Source organism: Neospora caninum, chromosome IX (assembly GCF_000208865.1).
Source record: "Neospora caninum Liverpool complete genome, chromosome IX".
In the NCBI taxonomy this organism is placed as follows: Eukaryota; Apicomplexa; class Conoidasida; order Eucoccidiorida; family Sarcocystidae; genus Neospora; species Neospora caninum.
The window spans coordinates 4,669,945-4,682,489 of NC_018390.1; the positions used below are offsets into that span (position 1 = coordinate 4,669,945).

Here is a 12,545-nt window from a genome sequence, read left to right on the forward strand (position 1 = left end):
TTAGTTGTTCTCGTCTTCCTCTCCTTCGGATGCCATGTCCTCACTCTCATCTTCGTCCTCCTCGTGTTGCTCAGCCTTCCGTTTCTGCCAGTTCCACGCTTCGCTCCCTTGGACTGCGCGCTGCGCCTTCAGCTTGAGAAACTCTGCATTTTTATATGGCAACACCCACACCCGACACACGGCAAGTCTATCACACGACTAGATCGGAGACGTGTAACCCAGCCGCTGCTTAGAAACGTAACAAGGGACTGCCTCGAGGCCGACGATACAATGAACCGTAGAGTTCCTGTTACCTGGATCTTTCATAAGCTGGGCAAGAGCTTGGTACGTGAATCGCCGATCTGCGAACTGTTCTGGTGTCATGGTATTCGAGCAGTACATGTGTTGGGGAGGCGACACTGCAAAATCAGACCACAGCACATGACCGTTCGGCACGTTGCCCCAGTAGAGAACCCTGGACAGTCTGAACAGTCACTCAAACAAGCTGCCATCTGGGAAACTGCCAAAGCTCTAGCCACTAAATGGGAGCATTGTTTTGTGCACCGAGGCATCGAACCCGATTGCTCCCTGCGGCTTCACCCTTGAACATAAGGCACAGGCCTCCACAAAAGAGTCAAAGTAACCATTACATTCACAACAAATCAGCAGTCTCATATAGAACAGATTTTGTCCTGTAAGCCACCAAGTGGTCTCTGAGTGTGTCCCTTGGAGCGGGATGTACCAGCGAAGGGTGCCCGATTGTGGACTGGAGACGAACCAGGAGGAAGCATCGGTAGGATACACCACTGACATACCCTCGATTTCTCTCTCCTTCTTGTACAGCCAAAGACCTCGTACGACAGTCATTGCCAGAAGAAGAGCAATGGCCGCGAAGCCGGTTAGAAAGGCACACTCAGTGTGGGGCCACGCAACGGCCCTGTCCAGGTACTCGGCCACGCGTAGATGACCCGCCTCTCTGAGTGCGTCCGCCGCTTGTGCGAGAAAGGGAGTCTGAAAACAAAGTGGAAAAAATCCAAGCAAAAAAGGAGAGCACGTGCATGAACAGTCTTTCTGCCACTGGAACAACGAGAAGGTGAACCGTCTCGAGTAGTCGATAGAGAGGGTACGGTGCAGAGCTTGGTAGGACGATTGAACTGCTCAGATGGCCTATAACTCAGTCACAGGAACCATCTGTCTACCCTGCGGCAGCGAAGCGCTAGACACTCACTAGCAGTCTAACGACCTACCACCTCAAGCGCGCGGGAAAGACCCAAACGAGGGGCGTGATCAAGCACGAAGCCAATGTACTCCTGTAGGGGGTGATTCGACGGAAGGGAGAGGTGAGCAATTCCAGCTGCACAGGCGACCACAAGGGACACTTTGAAAACAGGGTTTCCCAAGGCAGGCAACGAATTCCGTCTGAAGGGTGTAAATCCTCGCATCCCCTTGCACTGTGATATCCTCCATGACCCCCCCTCAGGACTAGCGGCTTCTGGAGATGCACCGCCTCGTCCACGCCTCCCAGTGAAACGGAACTGCCATAGAATGGGTGTCCCCCGCAGGTGATACTGCAAGGAACGACGAGTTCAGGGAAAACTTTGACGTCGCACTAGCAGCCCATTTCACAAACAACAGACCCAAACAAGTCCCGACGCACCATTTGTGACTGATGCTGTGGCAAATTGCGTGCGGGCTCAGCTGTACCTTCACAACAAACGGAATATATGAGTAAGATCTCGAGCTTTTCGTGCAAGCAGGAACGTGGCATGGCACGCTGAAACCTGTGCAATCTGATCTAGCAGTTTTGTCTCCTGAGAGGTTCGGTTTCCCAGAAATGCTGAGTGGTATCTTTTTTCTTCCTGCCATCCCCCCCCCCCCCCACACTAGGGCAATTATAGAAATAAAGGCTTCGGCCACAGAGTTACATGCAATGCACGTTCCGGATACAGCCTGTGCAGTACATAGCTCACCAGCGGTGACCACCACGATTACGGACAAGAGCAGGCCGAAGAGGAAGTTAACAAGGGCGCTTATAGGGAGATGCGACCCTCCTCTGTGATGCACCACTGATCCGCCTGGAAGCTGTTTTCCGCCGTTTTTCGTTTGGGGTTGTTGCATGTCTCGCGTAGCGAACCCCCTCGTCGACGAAGCATCTCCCCTCGTCGACGAAGCATCTCCCCTCTGGTCGTTGTTCGAAGTACTGTTGTCAGATGCGGATGGGGCCGTAGTTCTACGCGTCGTCGAACCAGAGTCTCGAGGAGACCGAACCCCTGACTGGCTCTGGGGAGCCGGTGCCTGAGATTGGGAGGAAATGGTGGCAGATGTCATTGTTTGGAAGCTGTCTGCGGGAGGGGGTGAACGACGGAACTTTTGATGACGTTGGTTTATTGACGAATGCTACTGAAGTAAAAATTTTACTGTAGACAAGAAGACGGGATGGCCAGAGCAAATAAGCTGGTTTGCACCGGAGAGACCAGAGTGGAGAAACTTTCGGAACAGACACACACAAGGAAAAATAAGCGCGGCGACAACAGCAGAAGGCGAGAAGAAAAGACTGTCCAAGAAGCCACACACTTCGAGACAAGATCCCTCTGGGGTGATGTTTATCCCCTTCACAGAGTTTCGCAAGGAGTAACTTTCTGGAACTTGAGTGTGCACACGAAAAAACCATCGGTTGTTACCTCGTTGCAAGCGACTGTGTGCTGCTACTCTCCTAGTTACTAAGCTGCTTGGTAGCGGTATGCACATCTGCGTTATGTTGTGCGGGAGAAGTGGCTGTACCCGGCTGGTCTGAATAACACGAGTTTTCTCCAGCGGGTGGTAAGTGCAACGCTCGCATCGTTCTCCACATACGGATTATCGCTGCGGTGGTACCACACTTCTCTCTCATGGGAAATTTGGACAGGCAGTTCCGCACATGTATTTTCGGCAGTTGAAATTGCTCCCTTTATCACAAATGCGTAGAAATAGAAAAACTATAGAAAAAATTATCAGGAGCAACAACGATAACAATGGAAAAATTGTTCTTCGCGTCTGCCAAGCAATTTTGAACTGGTAGAGGAATGCATTAGGGTACCTGTCTGCTTTCACCTAAAACGAAGCTGACAAATATTTGCTTTATAATGGACCAGTTTTCTGCGTTTTGGAAGACGCTGCAAGTCTGTCCTAGTATGCTGCCGAAAAAGTTGCTCTTTTTATTCCATGACGGTGGCCGGCAACCCTCGGTGCTCCGCGGAGGCACCAGCACACCGGAGATGTGCTTCCCCGTAGACTGAAACTTTTTTCCGCGTTCGCATTTGCGTTAGCGTGGTAAGGAAATGGTTCCACTCGGTACAACTCTACGAATTCGAGACAAACCTTCGCTTCTCTCGTTAGCAGTGGCGGGACCGGCAAGCGGTTCGCCAGACACATGCACACACCCGACAGACGTAATCTTCCACAGACAGCTATTACTCCTGCTTGATAAGAAAGACGCCGGCTGGCCACGCAAGACAGGAGAAGATGGTTTCAGTACGTTCGCCGATCCGCTTTATACACCTCTTCTCAAGTGGGATGTGTCTCTGCTGCTGCACCACTCAGAGGCGTTACGCAGCACGGAAAACTGCAAGCGGTCCAACACTCAATCCGTTCAGTGCGAACGAGAGAGCCAGCTCAGCACGGTAATTCACAAAAACACAGATACGAACCCGCACAAGGCTCACGTGGTACAAGTCAGTAGTTATGTTGTGCTTGGTTCAACGATAATCGTTCTTCGCTGGGCTGTGACTCCGTATACTCACGTGGACCGTGGCACACTGGTCTCTAATTGACACATCCATGGCTGTTGCTGCGCAGACAGCTGATGAAACAGCAGTGCTGCGAAAAACACACGATGCTCCCTAAGACTCATGCCAACAGCCGAGAGCTGGCCACTTTCAGCAAATGGTACAACATGAGAACGCAGCACCCTAACGCGCGTTGATGGCATTATGTTTGCCAGGGGGCTTCACTGGGCCACTCTCTACGGGACAGTCTTCGGTGTGCAATTGCTTGGTGAAAAACTAGCTTGTTGACGCTCGTGAAGCTGCGCCTTTACACTCCACAGTGTGTGTCAAAACAAACAGATCGATGACTGCCTGGTTGCAAATCTGATTCTCCTCTACAACTCTGCCGATGTCGTCAGTGAGCCCTTCCACGGAGCCTCTTTTTTCACAAGCACTGTCCTACTCGAGGTTGTTTCGGAGGTATTTTAGGGCTGAAGTCAGCTATGATCTTCATAACCGAAACGCAATAGGTGTTTTGGATCAGAGCTGCAGACGTGTTCAGCCACTTAGGGCATCCAGCCCTGCGAAGAGTGGCTCATGACAGTGGATTCAGTACCTTCGTGGGACCACGGCGATACCTTCGAGCCTCTTGCTGTCTCTTCGATTCACCCGGCGGAAAAATTCCCTACACGGATGAGGCGGAAATGCCCCACTTCACCCGCTCCCCAATAGAGGACTAGAAGACACTCTAGTGGTAAAACAGAAATTCCACAAATGACACACTGGCACGACGGTGGCCGCTGGCCAGCACCTTGATACAAATGGAGTCGCCAAAAATCCGGCCACGGTGACCGCGAATCGCTTGCAGTCCCACTCACACCGAAAAGCAGCGAACAACAGACACAGCAAGACTGTCAAAAAACCGTTACAACATCCCTTCGGAATTCTCGCACGGTTTGGACCACCGCTCAGCTTGGCCCTGCAGACTCCCCAGCATCAGAAGAGAGGAATGCCTTAGAGACAGCGGCACGAATGATATGCTCGTGCTGTTGCCAGAAGCTGCTGGTTGCAGATTTGTCCATTGGCAGACTGGAGGCATATTTCTCGGTGAGATCTTCACAGATCTTTCGACATCTTGCCTTGAATTCCAAGCGGTAAGCCTCAAAACTTGACCAACGTTGGGCCTTTAACTGAGGCTTCACAAGCTGCTTTACGAGGTCAATCTGCATTCAAGAAAAGTTGCAACGCACAACAACTCGGTGGACACACTCCACGTGGTTTTGCTCATTGTATCCACCACCCTCAGAAACAAGACTACCCTCTAGAGCCCACCTCTGAAATGGACAGAGAACCTCACACGATTGGTAACCGCTGAAGCAACAAAGTAAGCTTACCAGCGCGGACGACGGCCTAATCTTTTTCCGCAGGCGCGCTGCGGCAACGGCACCAAGCGACTCGTGACTGTCCGCATCAGTCCCGAGGGCTTCGAAACCTTGGCCTGGTCGCTTTTTCTGCTCTCCACCTCGACCGCTTGGGGCATCCGGCACAGCCTTTCCCTCAAAAAGTAACACCTGCTTGGACGATCCTCTCTCCGGATGTACGCCTCCTAAAAAAACACGGGCAAATGCTGCACGTGCTCGTAGTTACGAGTAAAAGAAGCGCATTTTACGCCGGAGTACAAGGTGCGTGAGGAGTCCTGAAAGACACTTCATGACCAGAATTTCCTCCGAGCGCCAACAAAGTCTCACCTGGACGGTCAACGCGGGCGGAAGTATTGTGGTGGACCACTGCGTCGGAATCTCCCTGGCTCCTCTGAAGCGAGTGATGGACACGATATGCCTCTCTGCCACCAATGAGGTGACCCGCATGAGAGAAGCCATCTTTGCCTTCTGATGTGGCAGGAAAGCCTTCTCGTCCATCTTCCGAATGATGCGAGGCGACGTCCACTTTGTTCCTCCTTTGCTTGCGAAGTAAAATGCCCTCAGCATAATCCGGGTCTTTGCTACGACCAGGCGCGGGTGCATCGTTCCCGCCGACGGCAGCTACATTTCTGCTACAGTCCCCTTTGGCGATGCCGACAAACGGAGGGGGATTACGAGATGCAGACACGCCCTTCAACGGAGCAGAGGAAGAAGACACAGACGCATTCGAAGAACAGATTGGTGAAGAATCTCTAGAGGCTGCAGCAGCCAAAGAGGAAGGGTACGCACCAGGGCGGGCGAAGGCGACACCGGACAGCGCTGAAGCCGGGGTAGCTGACAGTGTGGACCTAGAACCGTTGCAAGTCCCGGACTTGGCGTCCAGCGCCTTATCTGTGAAAGTGCGTCCGGCCACAGAAACTTCACTCGAATCCGCTGAAATACCTGACTTTGACCGCGTGTCTTCGAAGAAAACAGATTGACAGTTTGGTGTGTACTGATTATGATCACAGTCCCGATACTCAACAAAACGGGAGCCTGCCGCAGTTTCTGGTCTGCTGGAGACACGTCTGTGGCACGGGGCCGCCTGGCGTGGCACACCACTGCGTCGATTAGAAACAGAAGAAAATTGCCTGCGTCGCGCGAGCAGAACTGACGAGGGACCAGGAAAATGAATCTGACGTTTAGGTCGAAATGCGCCACAAGTAAGCATTTCCGTATTGATCGGGATCCGCCGGCGGGGCGGAGGACGCCAGGGCAGCCCAGGAACCGGCTCCGGAGACCCTGTTGCGACGCCGCAGCCAGACACGGATTCTTTCCTCACCGCTTCTTCGTCCCTGTCCTCATTCGGCGAACTTGGTGCCAAGGTAGCTGGCTGACCCACAGTCGTGTTCAGACAGTCGCTCGGACCTGGACACCGGGAATACTCCCAGCCCATTTCCACCAGTCTGGTTAAGTGCTTCTCCAGCGTTAAAGCTCTCTGTTGCTGAAAAGCATCCGCTTGGAGACCTGAGCGGTCGGACGAGGATGCCGACGAGAATGCGGCGCTGCCACCAGCAACAGATGACGAGGAGGAAGACGAAGAAGATGAAGATGAGCAGTTCGACGACGAAGAAGACGAAACGGACAGGGAAGACGAAGAAGATAAAGACGAAGAGGAAGACGAAGCCGAAGAAGATGAAGACGAAGAAGATGAAGACGAAGAGGAAGACGAAGCCGAAGAAGATGAAGACGAAGAAGATGAAGACGAAGAGGAAGACGAAGAAGATGAAGACGAAGAAGATAAAGACGAAGAGGAAGACAACGAAGAAGACGAAGAGGAAGCAGCCTGCGACAGCGCATGACCTGAAGATGACGATGGCGCTGCAGATGACGAAAGTGAAGTTGCCGAAGTAGTACATGTAACGGTGCGAGAGGAGGCAGAAGCCGATGACGTACAAGAGGAATGAGCCGATCCCCGTTGTACAATAGAGTCGCCCCAGTTGAGAATGTCCTCGAGCCAGTGGACTGATGTATCGTCTCCCTGTGGCGTCCCCGCCTTCTGGGGCCCTTGAGCGGGTTCCCCATCGCGATTGCTCTTCCGAGTAGCCCTTCTACCGCCGTCCTCCGAGGCAGATCCTGATCCTTGAGAAAACGCGTCCACAACATTCCACACACAGCAGAGACGAGGCTGTGCGGAGCTCGCAGCAACACGACCCTCGCGTCTTGTCATCCTCTCACCCTTCTGGAGTTCACGAGAGCAACCAGATACGGTAGGACACAGGTGCTCCACCCCTCTGGTATAGTGCTGTACCTACGCCTTCACCAAATCTTGCGTTGTCCTTGTTCCCCCCGGTTGTGACTTTCTCACCTGTCGTTTCCTGTCCTGCCGCGGCAGCCGCAGCATCGCTGCGGTCCGTCAGAGGCGGTTTCTCGTCGCCTCCCAAAGTCTGAGCAGTGACCACCCTGTTGTTAGCACGAGTGTCATCGCGCCGCGATTGCAAAGATTGGGTCTCCTCCAACTCTCGCACGTTCGCGCGGTCGCTGGTGGGCCCGTCTGGAAAATCGCTCTCGCTGAGCTCCCTCAGGGACAGCGCCCGCCTTGACGTGGCCGAGCGACTTCGCCGCTCTCGGCGGCTCGACACACTCGACCTGCCTTGCCTTCTCTGTGGCCTTCGTCGCAGCCTCCGTCTCGAGTCCACGAATCCATTTTCCATGATCTGATGCCGCGGAATCCGCCTGCCCTCTTCATCTATACAGGGGCGACCGGACTCCCGACAGAGTGGACAGATCCACGGCCCGCTGTGGTCCACGCGAGACGGAAAAAGGATGCAGCACGCGCGATGGTACCGCTCACCGCAGAACTGGTCCTCACACACGAGGATGTTGTCGTCATTGTGGACGTTCTGACCGCAAGCGGGGCACTTCCCAGATCCATAAACATTTTCGACAAGGGCGATAAGGTCGTCAGAACTATCCTCCTCTAGCTGCGTATTCTTTTGATCCCGTTTCCGAACTGGTACTAGAGTCTGTCGCTCGCCTGTTCGTGAATAGCGCGCCAACCAGGAGAACCTGGACTTGCACTGGGGGCAAGAATTCTCCCTCGTGCAACCCCATTTTTCGATGCAGAAATGGTGAAAAACGTGAGTGCAGCCGGAGATCAAGCCGAGAGGCAGAAGAGACGGCGGGGAATATGACAGTAAGCCGCGTGAAGAACGAGCAGGTGGTGGCAACCGAGACGGATTTCGCTCGGGGCGAAGAGACGTTGAGGAGGAGGATGGATAACGGGAAGACGAAGGATCGCCGAGAGAGAGTTCTTCAACAGGACTCTCCGAAATCTCGATGAGAACTTCACTCGGCGAGGGTTTCGTGGCAGTTGTGTCATGGCTAGTGTGATGCCCTTCTGAGCAATGGTCATCTTGGAATTCCCCGAGACACACGCCACATGCGAGGTCTAGATGTAACCGAGAACGTGGCACCACTTCGGGGAAAACCTCCGTCATCACATAGTGCTTCGTCAGGCGCTTCTTCGCCGCAGGTTTGTTCCTGGCAGGCGGTTGTGAAGTCGCCATCACGTCCAAACTCCACAGTCTAGTGTTTCCTTCCCCGACCGTCTCAAAAACATGACATGCCTCAACAGCGGCAACGTCTGACCGACGCCCATCCCGAGGACAACACGGATGGAAACGGCAACTCGGGTTCAAATCAGAACGGAATGAGAAGCGAAAGTATTCTTGTGTCTCTACCGGTCAAAGGCAGAGACAAATACGAATCAACGAAAGGTCAAACATGAGGCGAACTTGACTGAACTACAGGGCCTTGCTTTCCCGAGCCAGCTGAAGCGTCGCGTGGCAACTCGTGGCCGTACTATAATTCCTCGAGGAAGATGCAGAGGGCAGTCTACGTAAATGAGAAGGGAACATCCGCAAAAAAGGCAAGAGCAGCTACGAAGACATCACCGACCAGCTCAGAAAGGAACTACTCATTTCATTGGTCGCCTGAACGCGGATACTAACGCGCAAAATCGCGCTGTCGTGACAGTTCGTTTCCTACTTCTGTCAGGCAGCTCTTTTTTCCGCGACGAATCTGGACGAGTGCGGCAGCTGCTGCAGAGAGCTATGGCATGTAGATCTCTATAGGAGAACACGCGTTTCTCCTCTTACCCTTTTTAAACCTTAAGCGAAACTCGCATATGGCCGGCGCATGTGAAGAGACACTGCGGGTGTGGACTCTACTTGAATATAAAGGGCCTCTCCCTTCAACTCTTTAACTCCCCGTGCTCCCCGCCTTCCACGTGTCCGCGATGTTTGTGACCCCCCCTCCCCCCCCGACTGTAGTGCGATAGGCAACCGTAACAGTGGTACGTGTGGTCTGTGACAGTACCAGAGAAACGCGGTTTAAGTGACGCAGTAGAAGGGTCCATCATTACGAATCCACCCCAGATGTGTATTTCATACGCCATACAATTGTCTGTGTTGCTTGCGAATTCCGTGCTAGATGCAGAGCGGTAATTCTGCACTTCTCGTGTTGGCGGATAGGGAACCACGCCTGGTATGTATGATGATACATGGTCGTGGCTGGGTTGCTGGCCTAGAGAGATATGGACGACGGGCTAGCCGGTGGCTGTTCCGATGTGCCGCCCTCTAGGAGCCTGCTAGTGGTGGTGGCAGCAGTACGTCGCAAAGGCTTTCAAAAATGCCGTGTTTTTAGTAATCAAGAACAACTTCTACGACTTCCTCCCTGTGGCGCAGTTCTCCTTGGGAATGATGATCCCTTTTTTTCGAGTCATGCTATTTCCGAGAAACGGGCGCGTCGCAATGCATAATCGATGTTGTCGTGTGAATTCCGCCTGATCTCTGCATATAATTTATGGGCACACCAGAAAGTGATCACATCGCTGCTGCTGCCGTCCAACAGCCTCGTCTTTTCTGAGTGCTAGGGGCACCGAAACGTCCACGACCACCGTTAATCATGCAGTTCGTACGATTTGGATTTGGTGTAGTGACTTGGTGAGCACGGTGCCCGCACTTAGGGCTTTAGCCCCGATTGCATAAGTACTCGCGAAACAGGTTTGGTGACACGATTCTCATTTGTTTCCCCCCTGAAAACGTCCAGATATTTCCGCTCGCGGACGCAAAGTGATTCCGGTTAACGTTGTGTACAAATCTGGCAACAGGTACTTCTTTTGTTGCGGCACGGTACTGTTGGCCTAGCTGTACAGTGACTCTTGTTCGTAACCTCCTCACTCGGAAGCTTTCCCCATAGGAAACGCGAGACGTTTCTCCTCTTGAGCGTTCAAACGTTTGCAAGAGTTCAGTCTCCAGTCTTCTATGACATGACCTACTGTTTCCCATTCCTGAACGACGAATCGTGGCATTCTTTTTCGGACGTTGGCAAAACGCAGGCTTTCCCTGTTGCACTTTGTACATCTTCCTTCGGAACTTGTTTTCAAGAGTCACTGTGCTCTCTTCTTGACGTTCGAAGGCAAAAGAAAGCCTGACTGGTTTAGGGCGGGGTTATTTCACCTTCCCTTCGTTTCACTCTTTAAAACCGTGCCCCGTCTGCCCGGTGGACCATGGATCCGCGTGTAGCACAAGCATCTGTTTCCCCTGTTACTGACCGGTTGGCAATATTGACGGCCCGCTGCAGAGGGCTTGTCACAGGTGCCGGTTCTATGGTCTGTGTTCTGGTGGTGTTTCTTACTTTTCTTGGATGCTTCGAGGCATCGCTTGTGGTCGGTGTCGACGCACGGATTGCAAAAAATGATGGTCTAGCGGTGCCTAGTTCTCGGATGGAAGCTGTCATCAGAGCGCAACGAATCAGCGGGACTGACGATGATACGGCAGGAGAGAGTTCATGGGGATCGATCATCACAGCGAGAGTCCCTGGAGAAATCCGGATTGTTGTGCCGGAAAATTCTTCTAAGCGTTCAGTGAGCAGCGACGCTGCATCGAGGATCGACACACTCGCTTTCTCGCGGCATGAAAGTAAGCTTAGCTTGACATACTCGAAGAATGCAACGCGTTGCAGGGATTCACTCGACTCACATCGAGACGTGTAATGTAGGCACTTGCCTCAACGTACAAATTACATATTAACTGACACGCAGACGGCTGCAGGCAGGCATGCGTACGCACGTAGACTTACGTGGATGCTTGCGGAGGCACGTTCTCAGGAAGAAGTTGAAGCCACTTGTGGGATCTCTATTGGTGGGACGTCAGCTAGGGCAGACACTCGCAAGTTTTGACGTCGTTGAAGTGAATCATGACCTCTTCCGCTCAGTTGTAGAAGCAGTACGTTACAGAAGGAATATGATCGTTTGTGGCACCGTGTCCCATAGTTGCCGCTTTGAGCCGTTACTACATCTCTTGCGATGAAAAAGCAAGAGAAGCTGTGTAGGACTGGTAGGGTAGACCGGCTGTCAGCACGGGCGAACATTTGCATACTCCGATCGTTCTGTGTAGCAGGGTAGGTGAAGAGTGGTGCGGTTTCAGAAGAGTTCTTGCTGAATTAAGGACGGCGTTCACGCTTGCTACTGTTTGCCTGTTGGGTGTCGCGTGAATGAGCGCAGGCGTGTTTTGTCACGACTGACTCTTTCTGTTCTCCACGTTAGCTGACACGCTGGCTGGCGCAACGCCAAAGCCTTGGCAATTCACTAACACTATGTCTTTCTGTGGTTCCAAACGTCCATGGGATAACACCAGTTTGAATAGCAAGCATCAAATTTTGCAGGGCGGGGGTGTATTGCTCTGCAGGACACGGTATTGAATGCCGTTAGGAAACTGCTGTGGATTGATGTGTGCGTTTGCAGGGCCAGCCGACCTCCCAACCTCCTTTTGGGACGAAGATTCTGTGGACAACTGGGGAGATGCCGACGACGATGCCGATGATGCAGCGGACTTCATGCGTCCAAACAGAAGTCTGTGGTCGTTCTTTATGCCTGGTTTTTCTGGACCCGGCGTGAGAGCGAAATATTAGTGCGAAATCAAGGCTGTTCAATGTAGATGCCACAGGCGTTTTCCGTGGCTTTTGGAATTTGTGTCCCGTCCTGTATTCAAGTTCAAAAGATCTTTTGTCTACAGTACCGAAGAACGGACCGCCGCCTTGCGCTTGAATGCAGTAATAATGACACTAAATCATGATTTAGGAACAATTGGCAATTGAAGGGATTAAGCACGAATTGGCGGCAAAATCGCATTTGATGAGGATTCCTTGGCTCATTTGCGTTTCCATTGAGAACTAGGATAGCCATGCGGTGTTTCGTGTGTAGTGGCAACTCACTATCGCAAAGCAACTTGCTTACATGAATAAGCTCTTCTCATTTCAGGAGGAACTGTTGGTTCGATCACAGCCCCGTACGGTAGGATGAGCTTGTACTTATTTTGATCGACACACAGGAGTTATTGGTTACGCTTCGGCCGCACAC

The 12,545-nt window shown here is 52.6% G+C and overlaps 3 protein-coding genes across 3 annotated transcripts; 1 reads left to right on the top strand and 2 right to left on the bottom strand.

The window, feature by feature from the left end:
- On the bottom strand, positions 1-2,097 carry NCLIV_044100 (conserved hypothetical protein; the record flags this gene model as incomplete). Its single annotated transcript, XM_003881329.1, has 5 exons — positions 1-143; positions 294-398; positions 795-990; positions 1,227-1,333; positions 1,950-2,097. 5 exons carry the CDS (start codon positions 2,095-2,097, stop codon positions 1-3), a joined length of 699 nt encoding a protein of 232 aa, XP_003881378.1.
- A 3,290-nt stretch (positions 2,098-5,387) lies between these two features.
- NCLIV_044110 (putative PHD-zinc finger (C3HC4 type) protein) lies at positions 5,388-8,691 on the bottom strand (the record flags this gene model as incomplete). Its single annotated transcript, XM_003881330.1, has 3 exons — positions 5,388-6,626; positions 7,107-7,264; positions 7,392-8,691. The coding sequence occupies 3 exons, from the start codon at positions 8,689-8,691 to the stop codon at positions 5,388-5,390; spliced, it is 2,697 nt and encodes an 898-aa protein (XP_003881379.1).
- A 2,003-nt stretch (positions 8,692-10,694) lies between these two features.
- NCLIV_044120 (conserved hypothetical protein) lies at positions 10,695-12,097 on the top strand (the record flags this gene model as incomplete). Its single annotated transcript, XM_003881331.1, has 2 exons — positions 10,695-11,106; positions 11,931-12,097. 2 exons carry the CDS (start codon positions 10,695-10,697, stop codon positions 12,095-12,097), a joined length of 579 nt encoding a protein of 192 aa, XP_003881380.1.
- Between the last annotated feature and the right edge of the window lie 448 nt (positions 12,098-12,545).